The 16,716-nt window shown below is 37.5% G+C and overlaps 1 protein-coding gene across 17 annotated transcripts in view; it reads right to left on the bottom strand.

Moving 5' to 3' along the window:
• CCDC178 (coiled-coil domain containing 178) overlaps positions 1–16,716 on the bottom strand; it is a 157,925-nt gene that overhangs the window by 49,897 nt on the left and 91,312 nt on the right. For 16 of the 17 annotated variants that reach the window (XR_005555535.1, XM_039333563.1, XM_039333565.1 and 13 more), the window contains one exon: positions 6,668–6,817. Coding sequence is in view for 15 of the 17 variants with exons in the window: in XM_039333563.1 (XP_039189497.1) it covers positions 6,668–6,817 (150 nt within the window). In the remaining 2 variants the exon portion in view is untranslated. Of the gene's footprint in view, positions 1–6,667; positions 6,818–16,716 lie in introns of those variants that run through there. The other variant, XM_039333577.1, reaches the window with a different exon arrangement.

The raw sequence follows: 16,716 nt of genomic DNA, 5'->3' as shown, positions 1-16,716 counted from the left end.
ATATTCCTCTCCCTATATTACCTTCCCTGAACTGAACAATAAATGTCAGTTCAGCCATAAAATATTCTGAAGACCAAGAATGTTGGTGAGGTTGGTCAGGTGAGAAAGATCTCTGACAAAGCCATGAAAATAACTCCATAGAAGATAATTATATTTATATAATACTAGCTTTGTCTTCTCAAATATACTATTGTTTTTGCAGCTCTAATGATTATTTCATAGAATTCACTTTCATCAATCATATATATATCTAATCATACTGGAAAACTCTTAATTTACATAACTCTACAGTTGTTGCATTCCATCCCTTTTAGGTTTACTTTTCATGCCTCTGGTATAATAATATACAATTTTGTTTCAAAGAAAGTGTGTGACTGGTTCCCCTTATCAAAGAACTTTATGAATAAATTTCTCCAATGATAATTTCCCTAATTATTATATAAAGCCATAGATGTGATGGATAATTTTAGTATAAATTTTGTTTACATGTTTTTTTAACTTCTAGTTCTTTTCTCTTCTCTTCCCTCCCCCTCCTCTCCTCTCCCTCCTCTCCTCCCCTTCTCTCTCCTCCCCTCTCCTCTTCCATCTATCTATCTATCTATCTATCTATCTATCTATCTATCTATCTATCTATCCTATCTCAACTTGATAATATGTAATGTCATACACATGCAATCTGATCTTTGACAGCTCTTTTTTTTTAAAGAAATGTATGCTACTATGACATGATGGAGGCCAAGCACAGAATGACTTCTAATGTGGCCTTTTCAAATGGCCAGGGACGTTCAGCAAAAGATTCTCATATTTATATAGTTTTGAGGTTTCAAGGTAATGTGAAAAGAGTGTAGACCTTAAGAGTAACAGAGGACCACTTAAGCACTTTGGCAATCTGTATTTCTCCAGACTGATGACCGAACATTGTGCTTTGCATTAATACTGTATTAGGCTGGTCAGTGTTGAGTACATCTGAAACAACTGACAAAACAATAAATTTATAGAGAAAGAACAGTAGCATGTGAGTGGGGAACTTAAATCTTCCCAAACTGATTTTCCCATGTTTTCCCATGTTTTCCTACAACCATGCAGTACAACAAACAATACTGCTTATAAGGCTAAAATGCGTGTTAGTATTAATTGCTAATCAAGATATGAATGCACTATCTATGCACAGAATCTTTGTTTCTAAGGCTAAGGAAAGACACCACAATATCCATGAATGATGGTATTGAATTACATTGAGAAGTCTAAAAAAACCAAGAGGAGTATGCTCCCCCATCTGGTCCTGAGAAAGATTATCTACAAAAGCAATGAATGCTATTTTTATCCCCTCAATGGGCCCAGATTCAGATTGGAAAGAATCCAGATAATCTCCTGTAGAATCTTTAGTAGCTGATTCCCTAGCACAGTGGTGGCGAACCTATGGCACAGGTACCAGAGGCGGCACTTGGAGCCCTCTCTGTAGGCACGTGAGCCATCGCCCCAGTCCTAGGCCTTCAGCTGGGTTTTATAAAACCTTTTCGCTTTAGGTCTCTGCTGCCTTGTGCAAAAAAAAAGGGGGGGGGGTTCAATCAATCAGTCAATTTCAACTTCTCACGGGAAAAAAAAAGATCTTGCAAAGTTGGAATTGATTGATTGAACTTTTTAGTCCCACCCAGTCTGCTGTTTCCATCGCAGCCATGCCCAGCCAATGGGCCACACCCCCCAATTGGCCACACCCAGCCAATGGGCCACACCCAGCCAATGGGCCATGCCCACCCGGCACCTGACGATGCATAAGTGGGTTTTGGGTTGCAGTTTGGGCACCCTGTCTCTACAATGTTCGCCATCACTGCCCTAGCACATTCTCAACAAACTCATAAAAGTGGAAAGTTGCAGACTGGGTAAAAATGATAATAAACCACCATTTCAGGAGAACTTTTATAAGAAAGATTGCCCTTCCTGATCTCAGGCAACAACAACAGATATTTGAGAATGGAATAATTAATTCCTAGAGATCTACAAATACATAATGATTTAGATTCTCTATCTTGCACCAGGCTTCAGATTAGGAAACCAATTTGGGATAACATACCACAGTCTTATGATCTAGATCAGGGTGTCAAACTCAATTTCACTGAGGGCCACATCAGGGTTGTGGTTGACCTCGGGGAGGGCGGGGGGGATGGTCAGGGTGGGTGTGGTCAGGGTGGATGTGGCCAACTCAACATTGCTTGTGTTGGGGGGTACCTGTGTGGTCTGGGCGGGGCTGGGGGGAATCTAGCCTGGTCCTTGAGCTCCCAGGGCACTGGGACCCCACAGCCCAGCCCAGCCCTGCTATCCCAAGAGGGTGCCCTGCTGTGCTTATCTCCTCCTCGAAGCTGCTGCTGCTGTTCTTGCTCTCCTTGGCCATGATGTGTATGGGAGGGCAAAGTATGTGGGTCAGAGGGAGGCCTACTCTCTCTCCATATGAGGAAACCTGGTTTTGTAACTAAACTATCCTCAGCAATAGGATGGGAGACCACCAGGAGAGATCAAGATGAGGAGACAAGGGGATGGCAAAAGGGCAGCAGGGCTGCTAGTGGCCAAATGCTAAGACAGCACTTCCCTCAGACTCTCCCTCTGTCTCATTGCAATCCCCTCCCTCCCTTCCTTCTTCCCTTTTCTTCTTTTTCCTTCCTTCTTTATTCTCCTTTCTTCCTTCTTCCTTCCCCTTCTTTCCTTCTTTTTTCTTTGTCTGTTCTCTTTCCTTTCTCCTTTCCTGTCCCTTCTTGGATGCTCAAATGCAAAAGGGGAAACATTTCTCTATGCCTTCTTGCCTTGTGATCAAATGCCACTTTGCTAGTAGTTTGTGGCCACTTAAAGATGGAGAACAAACCAGGCTCAATTTATCCCGTGCTTGCTTTAATTAGGGGATGTCCACAGACAACAGTACAGCAAAACAGTCAAAATGGTGGCTGTGCTATTTAATAAGAGCTCCTCTGTTTTTTATGTGCAACAGCTTTATCTTTTATGAGCAGAAGTAGGTTAGTTGTTTTTCTATTAATACATAATCCTTAAAAGGGCTCTCCTGTAAGGTGCCTGCCTTGGTTTAATTCAGACTGGAAATATACCAAAGGAAAATATTTTCCTCACTCTGATTTGTCCTGCTTTCCCCACTGGAAATGGTTGTTTACAACATATAAGGAGGGGATACTTTCCTAAGAGCTCACAATTCAAGAATACCAGTGTTATCTTGGATTGCAACAAAGTTCTATCTGTCACAAAAACACACACACACACACACACACACACACACACACACAGTGTGTATGTGTGTGTGTGTGTGTGTCTCACTCCTTGCAGCCCCACACCCTCTCTGCGATGGCAGGCTGCAAACTAATGAAAGTTGGTTTTTTTTGAGTACTTGTTTCTTTTTCTCAACGTGCTGCCGATTGCATCATACCCTGTCCCCCCCCAGCCCTGTGGCAGGCTGCAAGAAGCATTCCTCTCCCGTTCTTTTCCTCCCAATGTCACAGCATAGGGCTGCAGGAGGTGAGACCCCACACACACACAAACACTCACACAAACACGTGTGCAGGTTCTGGGAGAGGTGAGCTGAGAGCCATGGAGCAAGAGGAAATGATAGGGGAAGGGGTCAAAATGGGAAACTTCTGTCCAGAGCCTCTGGCAGCTTAAAAAAAAGTCTTTGGAGCACGTTTCAATCCACCCTCCCCTCCATTGCCTCCACATCAGAGTTGACTCTAAGCCTGCCAAAAGAGCAGTTTTGCTTTCGACCCCCCCATGCCAGAAACCAAAAACTGCTGCCGTTCACCTGCCGTGTCTCCCTGACAGCCCCTGCAAACTCCTATTGCATGCTGGCAGACAGAATCCTAAAGCTCCCATTCTGTTTCCTCCATGCTCAGGAAGGAAACTGCCTCCCGTGGCTTTCCCACTCACGGGTGGGGCGATCCCAGTAAAAGCCTGATGGGCGAGGCTGGGAGGGGTGGGGCAGGGTGAGGCAAATGAGCTGCAGCTGCTCCTGCACACCACCAGCCTCCAAGCACTCAACATTTCCTGTGCATGTGCTGGAAAATCACCCAGCTGAGTTGGGGTGGGCCAGGGCTGGGGCAGCAGGGGCCGGTTCCTTGCCATTTCTGTGAACAGCTCCAGGGGCCAAATTTGGGCCCTTGGTGGGCTGTATCCGGCCCGCAAGCCTTGTATTTGACATGTCTGATCTAGATGAAGAATAGCGATCAAACAGGTGACCCTTAATAACCAAAAAGATCATGTAGATCCAACAAAAATGCTTCCAGAAATATACTTGCCCCCCAAAATATGGAACCACCTGAATAGAATCAGAACAGGCCATGCCAGAACTAGGACAAAGTGGGGAATGGCCACAATGTGACTGTGATGCACCAGAACAAACAACAACACATATAGTTTGAGAATGTCTCCTCAGGAAATTTCCAGGCACCTGAGATGATCTCATTGCAGCCACACCAGAAGCAGTTATAGAAGGGTAGCTTCCTTAGATACTGAATTATAGCATCTATCCTGATTCTATGGTGTTATATTATGGTGATTTTATCATAGTTTTACCTAATTCAAAATTTTATCTATTGTCCATATACTTTACACAGATGTATTTGCTGATTCTTCATTTAAACATATTTGTGTTCGTACGTATAATGTGGTTTATTGGTGTTGTATATCAGTGATTACATGATCTCTGTAGATGCCATGTGCTAAACAAATAAACAAAACATTCAAAATTTTATTTTAGGAGTTCAACAGGAATCAGATGCCCTCTGATAGCTTTTGGAAATCTCTGAAGTGATGATGGGGAGAGGATCAGAAATTACAACTCACAGATCTAATTTATTTGCTTTTATATTATATAGCTCACAAAAGTGCCAGTCTTATTTTTCAGGCAGATCAGAAGTCTCTGCCGGAACTAGATTTTTTGAACTGAGATGACAATAAGATACCAGAAGGCAGAAGAGTTTTTCTACCTTAGCCTGCTTTTCTCATTTTTTTATTCCAGCTTATCATTTCTTGTACCAATTTCTTCTTTTTCAGAAGAGTCTTATCTATTTTTTCCAGGGCCAAACCAGCCTCAGAGTGAAGGTTGCTGTTAAAGGGGATGAGCCCACATACATTGCTAATTTAGCCTTAGTTATAACACATTCTTTACTAAGCTAAAGCTTGAATTTTGGAATGAGTTTTTAACCTGGAGTAATATTAGATTTTACATATTTCTGAGTACAATTTATAATTTGTTGATAAATAGCTAGAGCTTCATAAATATTCTTTATAACTCTCAAAGATAATTTAAAATGGGATCCTTTGGAGATATTAAAAAGCTGTGAGGCTGTTCCCAAAGGCTTGCTAGTTCACTTAATTTGGGAATTCAGCACTCAAGCAGTCTCCTTTATTTAAGCCTGTGGTCCTATCTGAATACTAAATGTCAACATCAAAAAGTGGGAAATGATTTCATCAGAATAGAGAACTATCCTTTCATTGGGAGGCAAATTTAAGGATATTACTATGTAATCAATCATACTGGTACCCACACATCTCCAAAAAGATAACCCAGAAGCTACAGTTTGCATGACTTGCATATTTATGAGCATGTCTTATTATGTTTGGATGATCTCACTACTATGAGAGTTGTAATGTTACCAGTTGGCTTCTGGGTATAGTTTAAGGTGCTACCGGTACTTGTTATCTTTAAATTCCAATATGGCATAAGAGCTGTTTAGGGTCCCTTGCTTCTTTGCCCCTCCAATAAGATCAGGTTGTACCTTGAAAGTCCCTTTGCTAATAAAGTGTCATCTGGGTCTGTGTTATTTTTTGTTATATTTATTTTAATCTTTTTATGATAATTGGTAATACCGTGTTCCCCCGAAAGTAAGACCTATGCTGAAAATAAGCCCTAGCTTGATTTTGGGGGGTGGGTCTAATATAAGCCCTACCCCCAAATAAGCCCTAATTTTTAGGTGCACGCCTAAAAATCAAGCTGGGGGGGGTAGAGCTGCCCCATGCGTCCCGCACCCACTTACCAGGCCTCATATGGATCGACATTTGCCTCTCACTGGCCCACTTGTTCTGCAGCATCACCCAGCCTGCATTTCGCAGTCAGAGCCCTTTCTGGAAGGCTTCTGCGGCCAAGAACCGAGGTAGGGATTCAACCCATAGAAATGCAGTCTGGAGCCCCATTCTCAGCTGCAGAAGAAGTGGGCCGGCTAGGCGGGGCTATTGGCTATAGATGAGTAGAAAAGACATTCCCCCCCTGAAAATAAGATCTGGTATATACCAAGTCTTATTTTCAAGGAAATACAGTGTAAGCCACTTAGTTTATGATTGAAGAACCTATAAACTTGAGTAAACCAAATAAACAAATAAATGAGAGTTCTGACTCCTAATCACCAAGAACCAGACCATACTAGGTCAAATTTAATGGCCAACTGCAATAATCTATACCCCCTTTTTAAATTCTGTTGTCCTTAGATTAGTAAGATCCAAACTGAGGCAAATATCAGGGTTGACAAAAATGATATTTTCATTTGTGAAGGATAAAATGAAAAAAATAGCAAAAAAGAACATGAGAGAAATATCATACTGTTTGATATATGTATTTGTTTTACTTTTTGACATTAATTAGTAGTAATAATAATTGAAAAAAACAAGAGGTTAAAAATCATACCTGTTTTTGATCCCATAATGCAGCTTCAGCTCTGTCTTTATGTTCATAGAAGTCCATAAGGTGATTTTTGTCATTCAGATAGCATATTTGGAGCATCTGATACTCGCGTGCTAAGCGTAGGTTTTCATCCAGTACATCATCCAGGAAAATCTATGGAAAGTTATTCTAGTTTTCCATTACAAACAATTTTTAAATGTTACTACATATATATTTATAAGTAAAGTCATATATTACATATATTAGGTATACACCAATTTTGTATTATAAACACAAATATAATATATACTGCTTCATACTTCTAATCAATAATATGTAAAAGCAACAACCACCTTGTAGGAAGGCATGAGTAACAGGATACAAAATAATTCTTCTACTGAAAAATGGCTGTGAAAAAAAACTATTTAAACTGGATATAAAGTCCCTCAGGAATGGAGTTTTGTACATATAGTTGGTGCTGATATATTTTACAATACTTTTCCAGTCCTTGCTGATTTATGAAATATTTTTCATAACATTAAGGTCCAAGTCATAATGTAAAAAAGCACAACCCAGAGACGTTAATTACATTGTTCATAATGTAAAACTAGGTGCAGGAATTTATAACTTAAACTTAATCAAGAAGATCAAAAGCCAACATTTAGATTCCAAAAGAAAATATTTTATTTTATTTATTCTTATTTAAAGTATCTGTATAGCCAGGCATCTTAATACCAGCTCTGGGCTTCTTACAACCACTTAAAAATGCATACAATCATAAAAACAACAGTGATAAAACTGAAAAACAGAAAAAGATGCCACAACTGCACATTCTTGATGCAACACACATTCTCATGTCGTCCTGACCTCCCCTATCCTAGAGACTTGGGGAAGAGTCAGGACTCTTTGGAATGATAATAGACCCTTGAAGGACCCTCTTAGAAAGTGTAATCCTTCAGTTAGAGATATGTAAACTGTGATTGTGAAATTGTCTTGAATGTGTATTGTATGACGCTATGAAACCATCAGGAAAATTTTATTTGTAATATTTGTGGTCCTTTGAATCAATTGTTTTTTATTATTGCTTAATAGATATAAAGTCACTTCATGGAATGTAAGCAATTGTTCAATGACCTTTATATATATATTTTTGTGGGGCTGGTTTTTTGTTTGGGGTTTATGTTGTCCTAATGATTTATGCCTGCAAAAATATGACATTTCTTGTCTGAAATAAAAAAAAACTTTTTGACAATTATTAAGTGATAGGGGGGAAGTTGCTGAAGGGGGAAAAAACCCTAACCTAAGTACCTCCTTTCCTTTCTGCTATCAGTTTCACTCAGCAAACCATTGTTTCAAAATTAGCCAACAGTGATGAGGATGTTGTTCAATGTGTGAAGTAGCAGGCCAATAGCTATTTACCTGCAGGTATAAGAAGTAGTTTTATACCTGATACAACGAACTCCAGCTCTTAGGAACAAGTTATGTTCCTTTGAAATCAAGGTGGTTATGCTGAAGGAGTATGAGAAAAGACTTTTCACTGAATTCTTCTTTCAGCTGCCAATATATGATAACACTGATGGCAAGGGGGACATCATTTTCAGAATAATGAAAATGTTCTTGAAGGAGGGATCTAATCCCTGAGAGATGAAGGTATATTCTTTCATTTTGAGAATGGATGAGTTTAGACATGACATGTACATGACATGTACATACTTGCTTGGTGACTTGCCAATCTGCTACAAAACCATTGAGATAATTTTTACAGAAACACAACCTTTTCCAAATACAAGCCCAGCTAAACAGGCAGAGCTTAGAAGTCTTAAATGTATGGGTAATACCAGTGGAATCTGGGATAGGAGGGTGGAGAGAGGCAAAGGTAGGACAGAATGATGAAATATGGTGGCATTGTGACACAATTCCCACCTCTTTTCTGTGTGCTGATGAGATACCACTGTATAAGACAGTGATGTCAAGTAGAGGGGCTTAGACTGATTAGATACTGAGGAACTTTTAAGGACAAGTCAAGTCAAAGAAATCAAAATGGAACCAGGCTGCTGGTTTTTGATATTAGGCAAGTTTCAGAGCTGCTTTCAAACTGATTCTTGAAAGAAAGTAAATAGATGAGAAACTGTAGATATTTTATAAAATACAATAAAAAACAGGATCAATGTTGATAGTGGGTTAATGGATAGTCAGATGAAATCTGGCTGGAAATAAAAAGTCTATGCGAAAGGTTCATGTCAGCAATAACCTAATGCCCTATTTCAAAGAAGACCCAATATTAACACTAATATTTATATGCTTCCTTGCCAATGTTAGCATTCTCCATGCCAAGCTGGGAGATTTAGATTGCTTGGTTACAAATGAGAACACAAGTATAATGGGTATAACAGAAACATGGTGTAACAGAAAGAATAAGTAGAAAACAGTCATTCTTGATAAACTTTATAGGAAGGACAGGGAAGGGTATAGTGAGGAAGTGATGCTCTTTGTATCACACAGGATATAAAATCTAATGTACTAGAAAGTATTGGAACACTGGATTCCTCCTCAGAATCACTATGGATTGCAATATCTAATATAAACTAGATTTAAGGATATGCTATTGCCCACCTGATCAAAATGCAGAAGGTGAAAGAAATCATGAAGGCGTGCAAAGGAGAAGCTGTTGTAATAATGTAGGACTTCAGTTATTCTCACATAGGCTAGGTACATTCAGGCTTAGGCTATGACAAAGAAACAAAATCTCTAAATAGTCTAAATGAATGTGTTTTAGAACACAAAGAAAGCAGCTCTTAATTTAATCCTAAAGGTGACATTGATCTCATATAAGATGTAGCTGTTGTGGAATTAATAAGAATTTTTTATAATGCTATAACATTTGGCATACATGCCAAAAGGAAAAAGAAATTTTTAAAATGAAAGGCTGACAAGGAAAAAAAGAATCAAAATAAAGGACCAAATCTGTTTACAATATTTATATTATAATTATTTATATTTACAATATAATTTGGAGAATGTTTAAAACTAGAGGACTCGAGCAATTTCTGTATAAGAGGAAGCTAGGAACATTTGGAACTTTTAGCTGGGAAAAAAGACTAATGGGCCATCACAATGCATGCCATGACCAAAACAGAGGAGCAAAAGTTTTGGTCCCTCTCAAATATCAGGAAAAAGGTCATACAATGAAATATTGGAAGATTTAAATCAACAGAGGAAACATTTCTTCATAAAGAACATAATTGTGGAATACATTACAATGAGATAGCTTTAAAAATAAATTCAATAAATAAATAATGATGCTCTTGTGAGATAGGCATCCATATAAATATGACAGATAGATAGACATAAAATCAATGGAAGACAAGCCTATCAAGGGCTAATAGTCTTGGAAATGCCATATTAACTTGAGTTTGAGGACAGCATGCTTTCAAAAACAGTGACATAGGGTATGTTTCCACTTTCTTTTTGAAAGCACCCCAAGGGCATATAGTAGATTACTGTGAGAAACAAAATACTGGATTAAGATGAGCCTTGGACTGTTATTGTGTTCATGTTCTAGATTACTATTACCTAGATCAGGAAAACTACATTTTAACAATACATGCAGCTGCTTTGAGAACAATATTGGTGGCTAATATCATGAATATTTCCTGAACTACCAGTATAAACATGCTTGGAATAATGACCCTTGAGTTTATAATGGATGTAATTGTGCTATTTTACATAGGTGTGTGATTTATTATCATAAAATGAGTTATTGTACATGAAGGATGTTTTGTTACATGAAGATTATATAGGTAAAGTTTGATTTGTTTCATTTAAAGATTAGAACATGCTGCTTTTGTGAAGAAAACTATGTTACAATATGAAATATATATTTATGGTCCACCAAGTTAAATATTACTTGAATATTTGAATTATGATTAAGGCATACCATAATAAAATTGGTGAATAGCAATTCACCCAAATTGTACAGATAGGCTTTCAAGAATGTTATTTTCCAATTTTAACTAATATGGTGACAAGTGATACATTTTTTACAGAAAACAATTCTGATGAAAGGCTTATTTGTGTAAGCCAGGCATGTCAAACTCACAATGTCACATGATGTCGCGCAACGTATCGGGCCGGTTTTGCCATTGCCGGCAATGGGGTGGGCACGGCTTCCATGTGATGCGTCCAGCCTGCGGGCCGGCAGTTTGACACCCCTGGTCTAAGTTGTTTCCTAGAATACCCAGACCTATTGAATATCCAAGAATTTCTCCTTTTGTATTTTACTTTTAAAATGGTATAAAACATAAAAATTAATTAGAACAACCTCAAAACATTAGCCTCATAGAATCCTTTAATGTTGTAAGCATTGTTTACAGAATTTCTGATTCAACAAATCTATTCTTTTCTTTTTCTTTATTTCACTGATAATTTATTTTGTTTGATTGAATAATTCAGTAGCAATGGACATGGCTGACACCCAGTGGCCTTACAGGTAAGATCTAAATACATGCACCCTCAAACACAATCATATACCACCTTCAATTTCATACTTGAAAATTGACAAAATTTAAAATCTTTTAACCAAGATAATGTTTTCTAGATATAATGCTTTTTGTGGACTTTTTCTTTCTCTCTCTCTCATTTCGCATATTATAAACATTCAGCTGGAGGATTTTCAACCTACTCTAAAGGAGTTTGGTTCCTCTTAAAAGTCCGGGCTAGTAGTTTAGAGATGCTTCTCGAAGAATAATTGCATTAGAACTGTAGATTATATTGGTAGCACAAGGTATCCTTTGTCAAATTTGGTTCACATAATAAATTTAATTCTGTCAGGATAAAGATAACCTTTCTGAAGTAATATCATAAAATCCTTCCATTTGGTTAGAATTTTGTAAGATAACCTAAACAGCAAATGCTGCAGAGGAAAGTAGCAGATATAACTTCCCAAAAATATTAACTAGACCAAGTGTCTTAACTTTAGGGGTCTTTCATCAGTTGTGAGCCAAATAGCTATGGTGACCTCTTCTGTCTTGATGACTACATAACAAAAAAAAAATCTTATTCTCAGAAAGCATGCCTTAGAACTAGGAAACCATCTTTGTTGTCTCTACTGCAAAATCAGCAAAAGCGGAGAAAAGAAGAGGGAAGGCAATGCAGATAATTTTATGGTCTTATTTAAACAACTCTGAACAATGTTGAAGGAAAAAACCTCTGAAACATCACTAATATCATATAGCTGTCAAAGTTCTGACAGTTGAAACTTTGTTTACTTTAAAGAATCTTTTATTCGAGAAACAAAGTATTGGCACTACATAGTTAAAGCCAAAAACTGAATTCCCCTCCCCTGGGCACAAAGTAGCAAAGCACAATTCCCTCCTCCAATTAACAGTCATAAATCACATTCCCCAATTAGCATGGAGCGCGGGCTTTCTCCCCAGCTCTCCAGCCCACCAAATCTTTATCAGCTCTGGGCGCAATAACCTTGATTCCCACGGCTGAGTTATTGTTGTTATGACTAACTGGACTCTCATCCACATCCCCCCTCCCAGCATCATCTAACTCTAAAAGCGAAAGAGAAAAGATGGCTACATTTCCATCTGTTGTCAAAGCAAGAACATCCGATGTTAGCAGTGTTGACAATAGCATTTCCACATTATACACATAAACATTCATCTTTTTATTTCTGTCTGGTTCTACATTCATACTCCTTAAACATGAATTCAAAAAAAAAGGAAAAGAAAATGGATCCAGGAAACTACAGGTCTGTCAGCCTGACATCAATATCTGGAAAGATTCTGGAAAAGATAATCAAGCAACAAATGTGCGAACACATAGAGGCAAACAAAGTCATAACCAGAAGCCAACATGGATTTGCCAAAAGCAAACCATACAACACTTTGACAAAGTGACTAAATTAGTGGACCAGTGAAATGCTATGGATATAATTTACCTGGACTTCAGTAAAGCATTTGATAAAGATGACCACAATCTTTTATTTGATAAGAGAGAAAAATGTGGGTTAGATAGCATCACCATCAGATGGATTTGTAACTGTCTGACAAACTGCACTCAACATGTAGTCCTTAATAGAACTGCATCTACATGGAGAGAAGTATGCAGTGGGGTACTTCAAGGCTCTGTCTTAGGCCCAGTACTCTTCAATATCTTCCTTAATGATCTAGACAAGGGGATAGAAGGGGAACTCATCAAATTTGCAGATGACACCAAGCTGGCAGGAATAGCCAATACTCCAGAAAATAGGCTCAGGATACAGAAGGAATTTGATAGACTTGAACATTGGGCCCTATCTAACAAAATGAAATTCATTGTAGAGAAAAGTAAGGTTTTACATTTAGGCACGAAAAAACAAATGCACAGATATAGAATGGGTGGTACCTGGCTCAACAATAATAACGGGGATCTTGGAATCCTAGTGGACAGCCACTTAAATATGAGCCAGCAATGTGGTGCAGCTGCCAAGAAAAGCCAACTCAGTCCTAGAGGGATAGAATCAAAATCATGTGAAGTGTTAATACCACTTTAATAATGCCTTGGTAAGACCACAGTTGGAATATTGCATCGAGTTTTGGTTGCCACGATATAAAAGGCATGTTGAAGCTCTAGAAAGAGTGCAGAGAAGAGCAACCAAGATGATTAGGAGACTGGAGGCTAATACGTATGAAGAATGGTAGCAGGAATTGGTATGTCTAGTTTAATGAAAAGAAGAATCAGGGGTGACATGATAGTAGTGTTCCAATATCTAAGCAGCTGCTACAAAGAAGAGGGGTATCAACCTATTCTCCAAAGCACCTGAAGGCAGGACAAGAAGCAATGGATGGAAACTAATCAAGGAGAGAACCAACCTAGAACTAAGGAGAATTTTCCTGACAGAACAATTAATCAGTGGAACGACTGGCCTCCAGAAGTTGGGGGTGCACCAACACTGGAGGTCTTTAAGAAAAGATTGGAAAGCCATTTGTCTGAAATGGTATAGGGTTGAACTAAAAGATCTCAAAGGTCTCTTCCAACTTTGTTATTCTGTTGTACATTCTGTTAAACATTCTGAATCAAAATTTCTATTTTTCAATTCATACAATGCATTTGAGGAAACAAAATCCCATTTCCACTGAACCATCTTGATTAAAAGTTTCTAAAACTGTTTGATGGAAATATACAAGGCAAATATTTTATGTTACAACAAACTACTATCTTATGTACTTCTGCTATTATATCCACTATTTAAAGTCCCATGCTAATTAAATTGTGCATTCTCAAAGACAATTCTGTTTTCTGGACTCATTGAAACTACAAGGTGAAACAGTGGATGGCCGGCAAAGTTGCTCCTAGTAGGAGGTCGCTCCTTATGAAACGCACTATTTCCAACATTATGGTGCCTGCATCTTAACAACATTACAATTAAATTAACAATCTATTTGTGCAAACCTCTGCACAGATAAAGAATAGTCACACAGAAGTAATAGAGCATAAACTTGGCTTAGTACTTTTTTAGAAAACAAAATAACTTCTCATCTACCCAACCTATTTCCTACTGGGAATGGGTACATTTGTCAATTTCTGTTTCACCCAGTTTTTCAATTTGCCTAATTCTTAATTTATACCATCCATTCAATTCCTACATTATTGTACAATGTATAACAAACCCTGTGTGTTAATTGATATATTTCCTAATATACCATTTTCTGAGCATGCTTTGCTTTGTATAAGATCAGATTGGACATAATTTGATCTTATATAATGCTTTCAGATATGGGTATCCATTGCTGTATATAGTCTTGTGCATGCTTTTTTGTCTGATGCATGCATTTTTATATGTTTGGAGAATTGCGTTCTTACATAATAAAAAAGCAAAGTTCAAAACAGGATTGTCTTCTCGTTTGTATATTAATTTGGAAAGGAGCAATATGTTATGTTTGTATCAAAATCCAAATGAGTAAATTTCTCCCTTATTCCTACTATCCAGTGGTTATATATATTATTTTGGCTGCTTCAAGACCTTTTCCTTGAACTTATGCATGTTTAAAATCAAAGGTGATTATCTTTATTTTAGCACATTTTTAGATAGATGACTCTGTAGTCTAATAAATTGAGAACATTGTGCACATTCTGCCTTCCTTTCCTAATGGATTTTTGTGGTAAGAAAACAGATGGATAAAGCAGTGGGTAAACACAGGAGGGTAACAAATAGAAGGTGATCTAAAATTCTGTAAATAAGGCAGTCATTTGTAGAATCAAAACATCCCTAGAAATACCTACAGCAATCTTATTTGGCTGATAGCCCAAAGAAGATAATCTGTTTTTATTAATCTTTTTTTGAAAACACATCCACATTAGATCTTTTGTAAGTTCTACAAAGCCTAAGCTAATATTTTTTAATCATCAATTTTAAATTTACTTAATGATGTAAATATAATATTTCTAATTTCATTTAGAAACTCAGGATTCTTGAAGTCCTTAACATTTATACATATTTTTATAAAAGTATGGAATGTAAGGAAGATTCAGAAGTTCAACTCATAAAGGATACTTTTCCATGATTAATTCTTAATCTTAATCAGAATAGAGTTGGAAGGGACCTTAGAAGTCTTCTAGTCCAGCCCCATGCTCAAGCAGGAGTTCCTATATCATTTCACACAAGTAATTGTCCAGTCTATTCTTAAAAACCTCAAATGATGAAGCACCCACAATGTCTGAAGACAAGCTGTTCCACTGGTTAAATTGTCCTCACTGTTAGGAAGTTTCTCCTTAATTCCACGTTGGTTCTCTCCTTGATTAGTTTCCATTCATTGTTTCTTGTCTTGCCTTCTGGTGCTTTAGAAAATACAGTAAATTGACTCCCTCCTCCTTGTGGCAGCTTCCCAAATACTGGAATACTATTATCATGTCCCCCCTAGTCCTTCTTTTCTCTAGACTGACCATTCCCAAATCCTGCAACCGTTCTTCATATGTTTTATTCTCCAGGCCTTTAATCATCTTAGTTGTTCTTCTTTGCACTTTTTCCAAAATCTCAACATCTTTTTTGTAATATGGTGAACAAAATTGGATGCAGTATTCCAGATGCAGCCTTACTAGGGCTTTATAAAGTGGTACTAATACTTCACGTGATTTTGATTCTATGCCTCTGTTTATACAACCAAGGACTATATTAACTTTTTTGGCTGCTGCCACACACTGTTGACTTGTGTTTAAGTGATCATCCACTAGGATGCCAAGGTCCCACTCACAGTTACTGTTTTTGAGCCAGATTTCACCTAATCTGTACTTGTACCTTTGGTTTTTCCTGCCCAGGTGTAAAACCTTGCTTTTTAATGAATTCATTAATTCACCTGTTGCAAAAATAAATAAACAAGAAACTTCACCCTTCCTCGATTCCCAAAATTATACTAGCATGTTTTTCACCTACTTTGGCAGAATGTAGAACTGCAGTTCTACGAGAAGCATGTTCATATGCTACAGGTTTTTATGAAAATGAATTCTTGGAAGCATGTGCATATCAGTTTGAAAAGTTTTTTTCTTCTAGGAAGAAATATAGTTGCCATATCAGCAGAATCTGATAAAAGATTTTAAAATCAGAAACATCCAGTGCCAGAAGTAGGGCAAAATATGACATGAAGGGCTTTCACAGGAGAATTTTCCAATACTTCTGCAATTGCACTGAGGTGCTAGAATTTACAAAGAACATTTTCTCTAAAAGTGGATACTTCTGAAAATTATATTTATCAACTGCAAATATTTCCAAATTCTGGAAAAACTGAAACTTTAGTTCTTTTATTATTATCAAGTGTGAAAAATTTCAAATGTTCAGTTTATTATGATATGACCTAAACTTTTCAAATTTATTTTTAGAATCCAAACAGCTACCCTTAATTAAGATAATTGGGACCAGCAACTTTATTACTAAATGACATGGTCATAAAGTATGATGTCAAGCGTTCTCACAGATTTATGATAGTAGTTGCAATATTTCTATTTACCATTGTTAGGCAAATCCTGCATGGTCAATTGTGGACCAGTTGCCAAGGTCTCAAATTATAATCACATGAGGACACTGCAATCAC

Source organism: Crotalus tigris, unplaced genomic scaffold, assembly GCF_016545835.1.
Source record: "Crotalus tigris isolate CLP2741 ecotype Arizona unplaced genomic scaffold, ASM1654583v1 scf7180000024506.7606697, whole genome shotgun sequence".
Lineage (NCBI taxonomy): Eukaryota > Metazoa > Chordata > Lepidosauria > Squamata > Viperidae > Crotalus > Crotalus tigris.
Note: the sequence above shows the minus strand (reverse complement) of the source record. Positions and strands in the feature narration are given on the sequence as shown.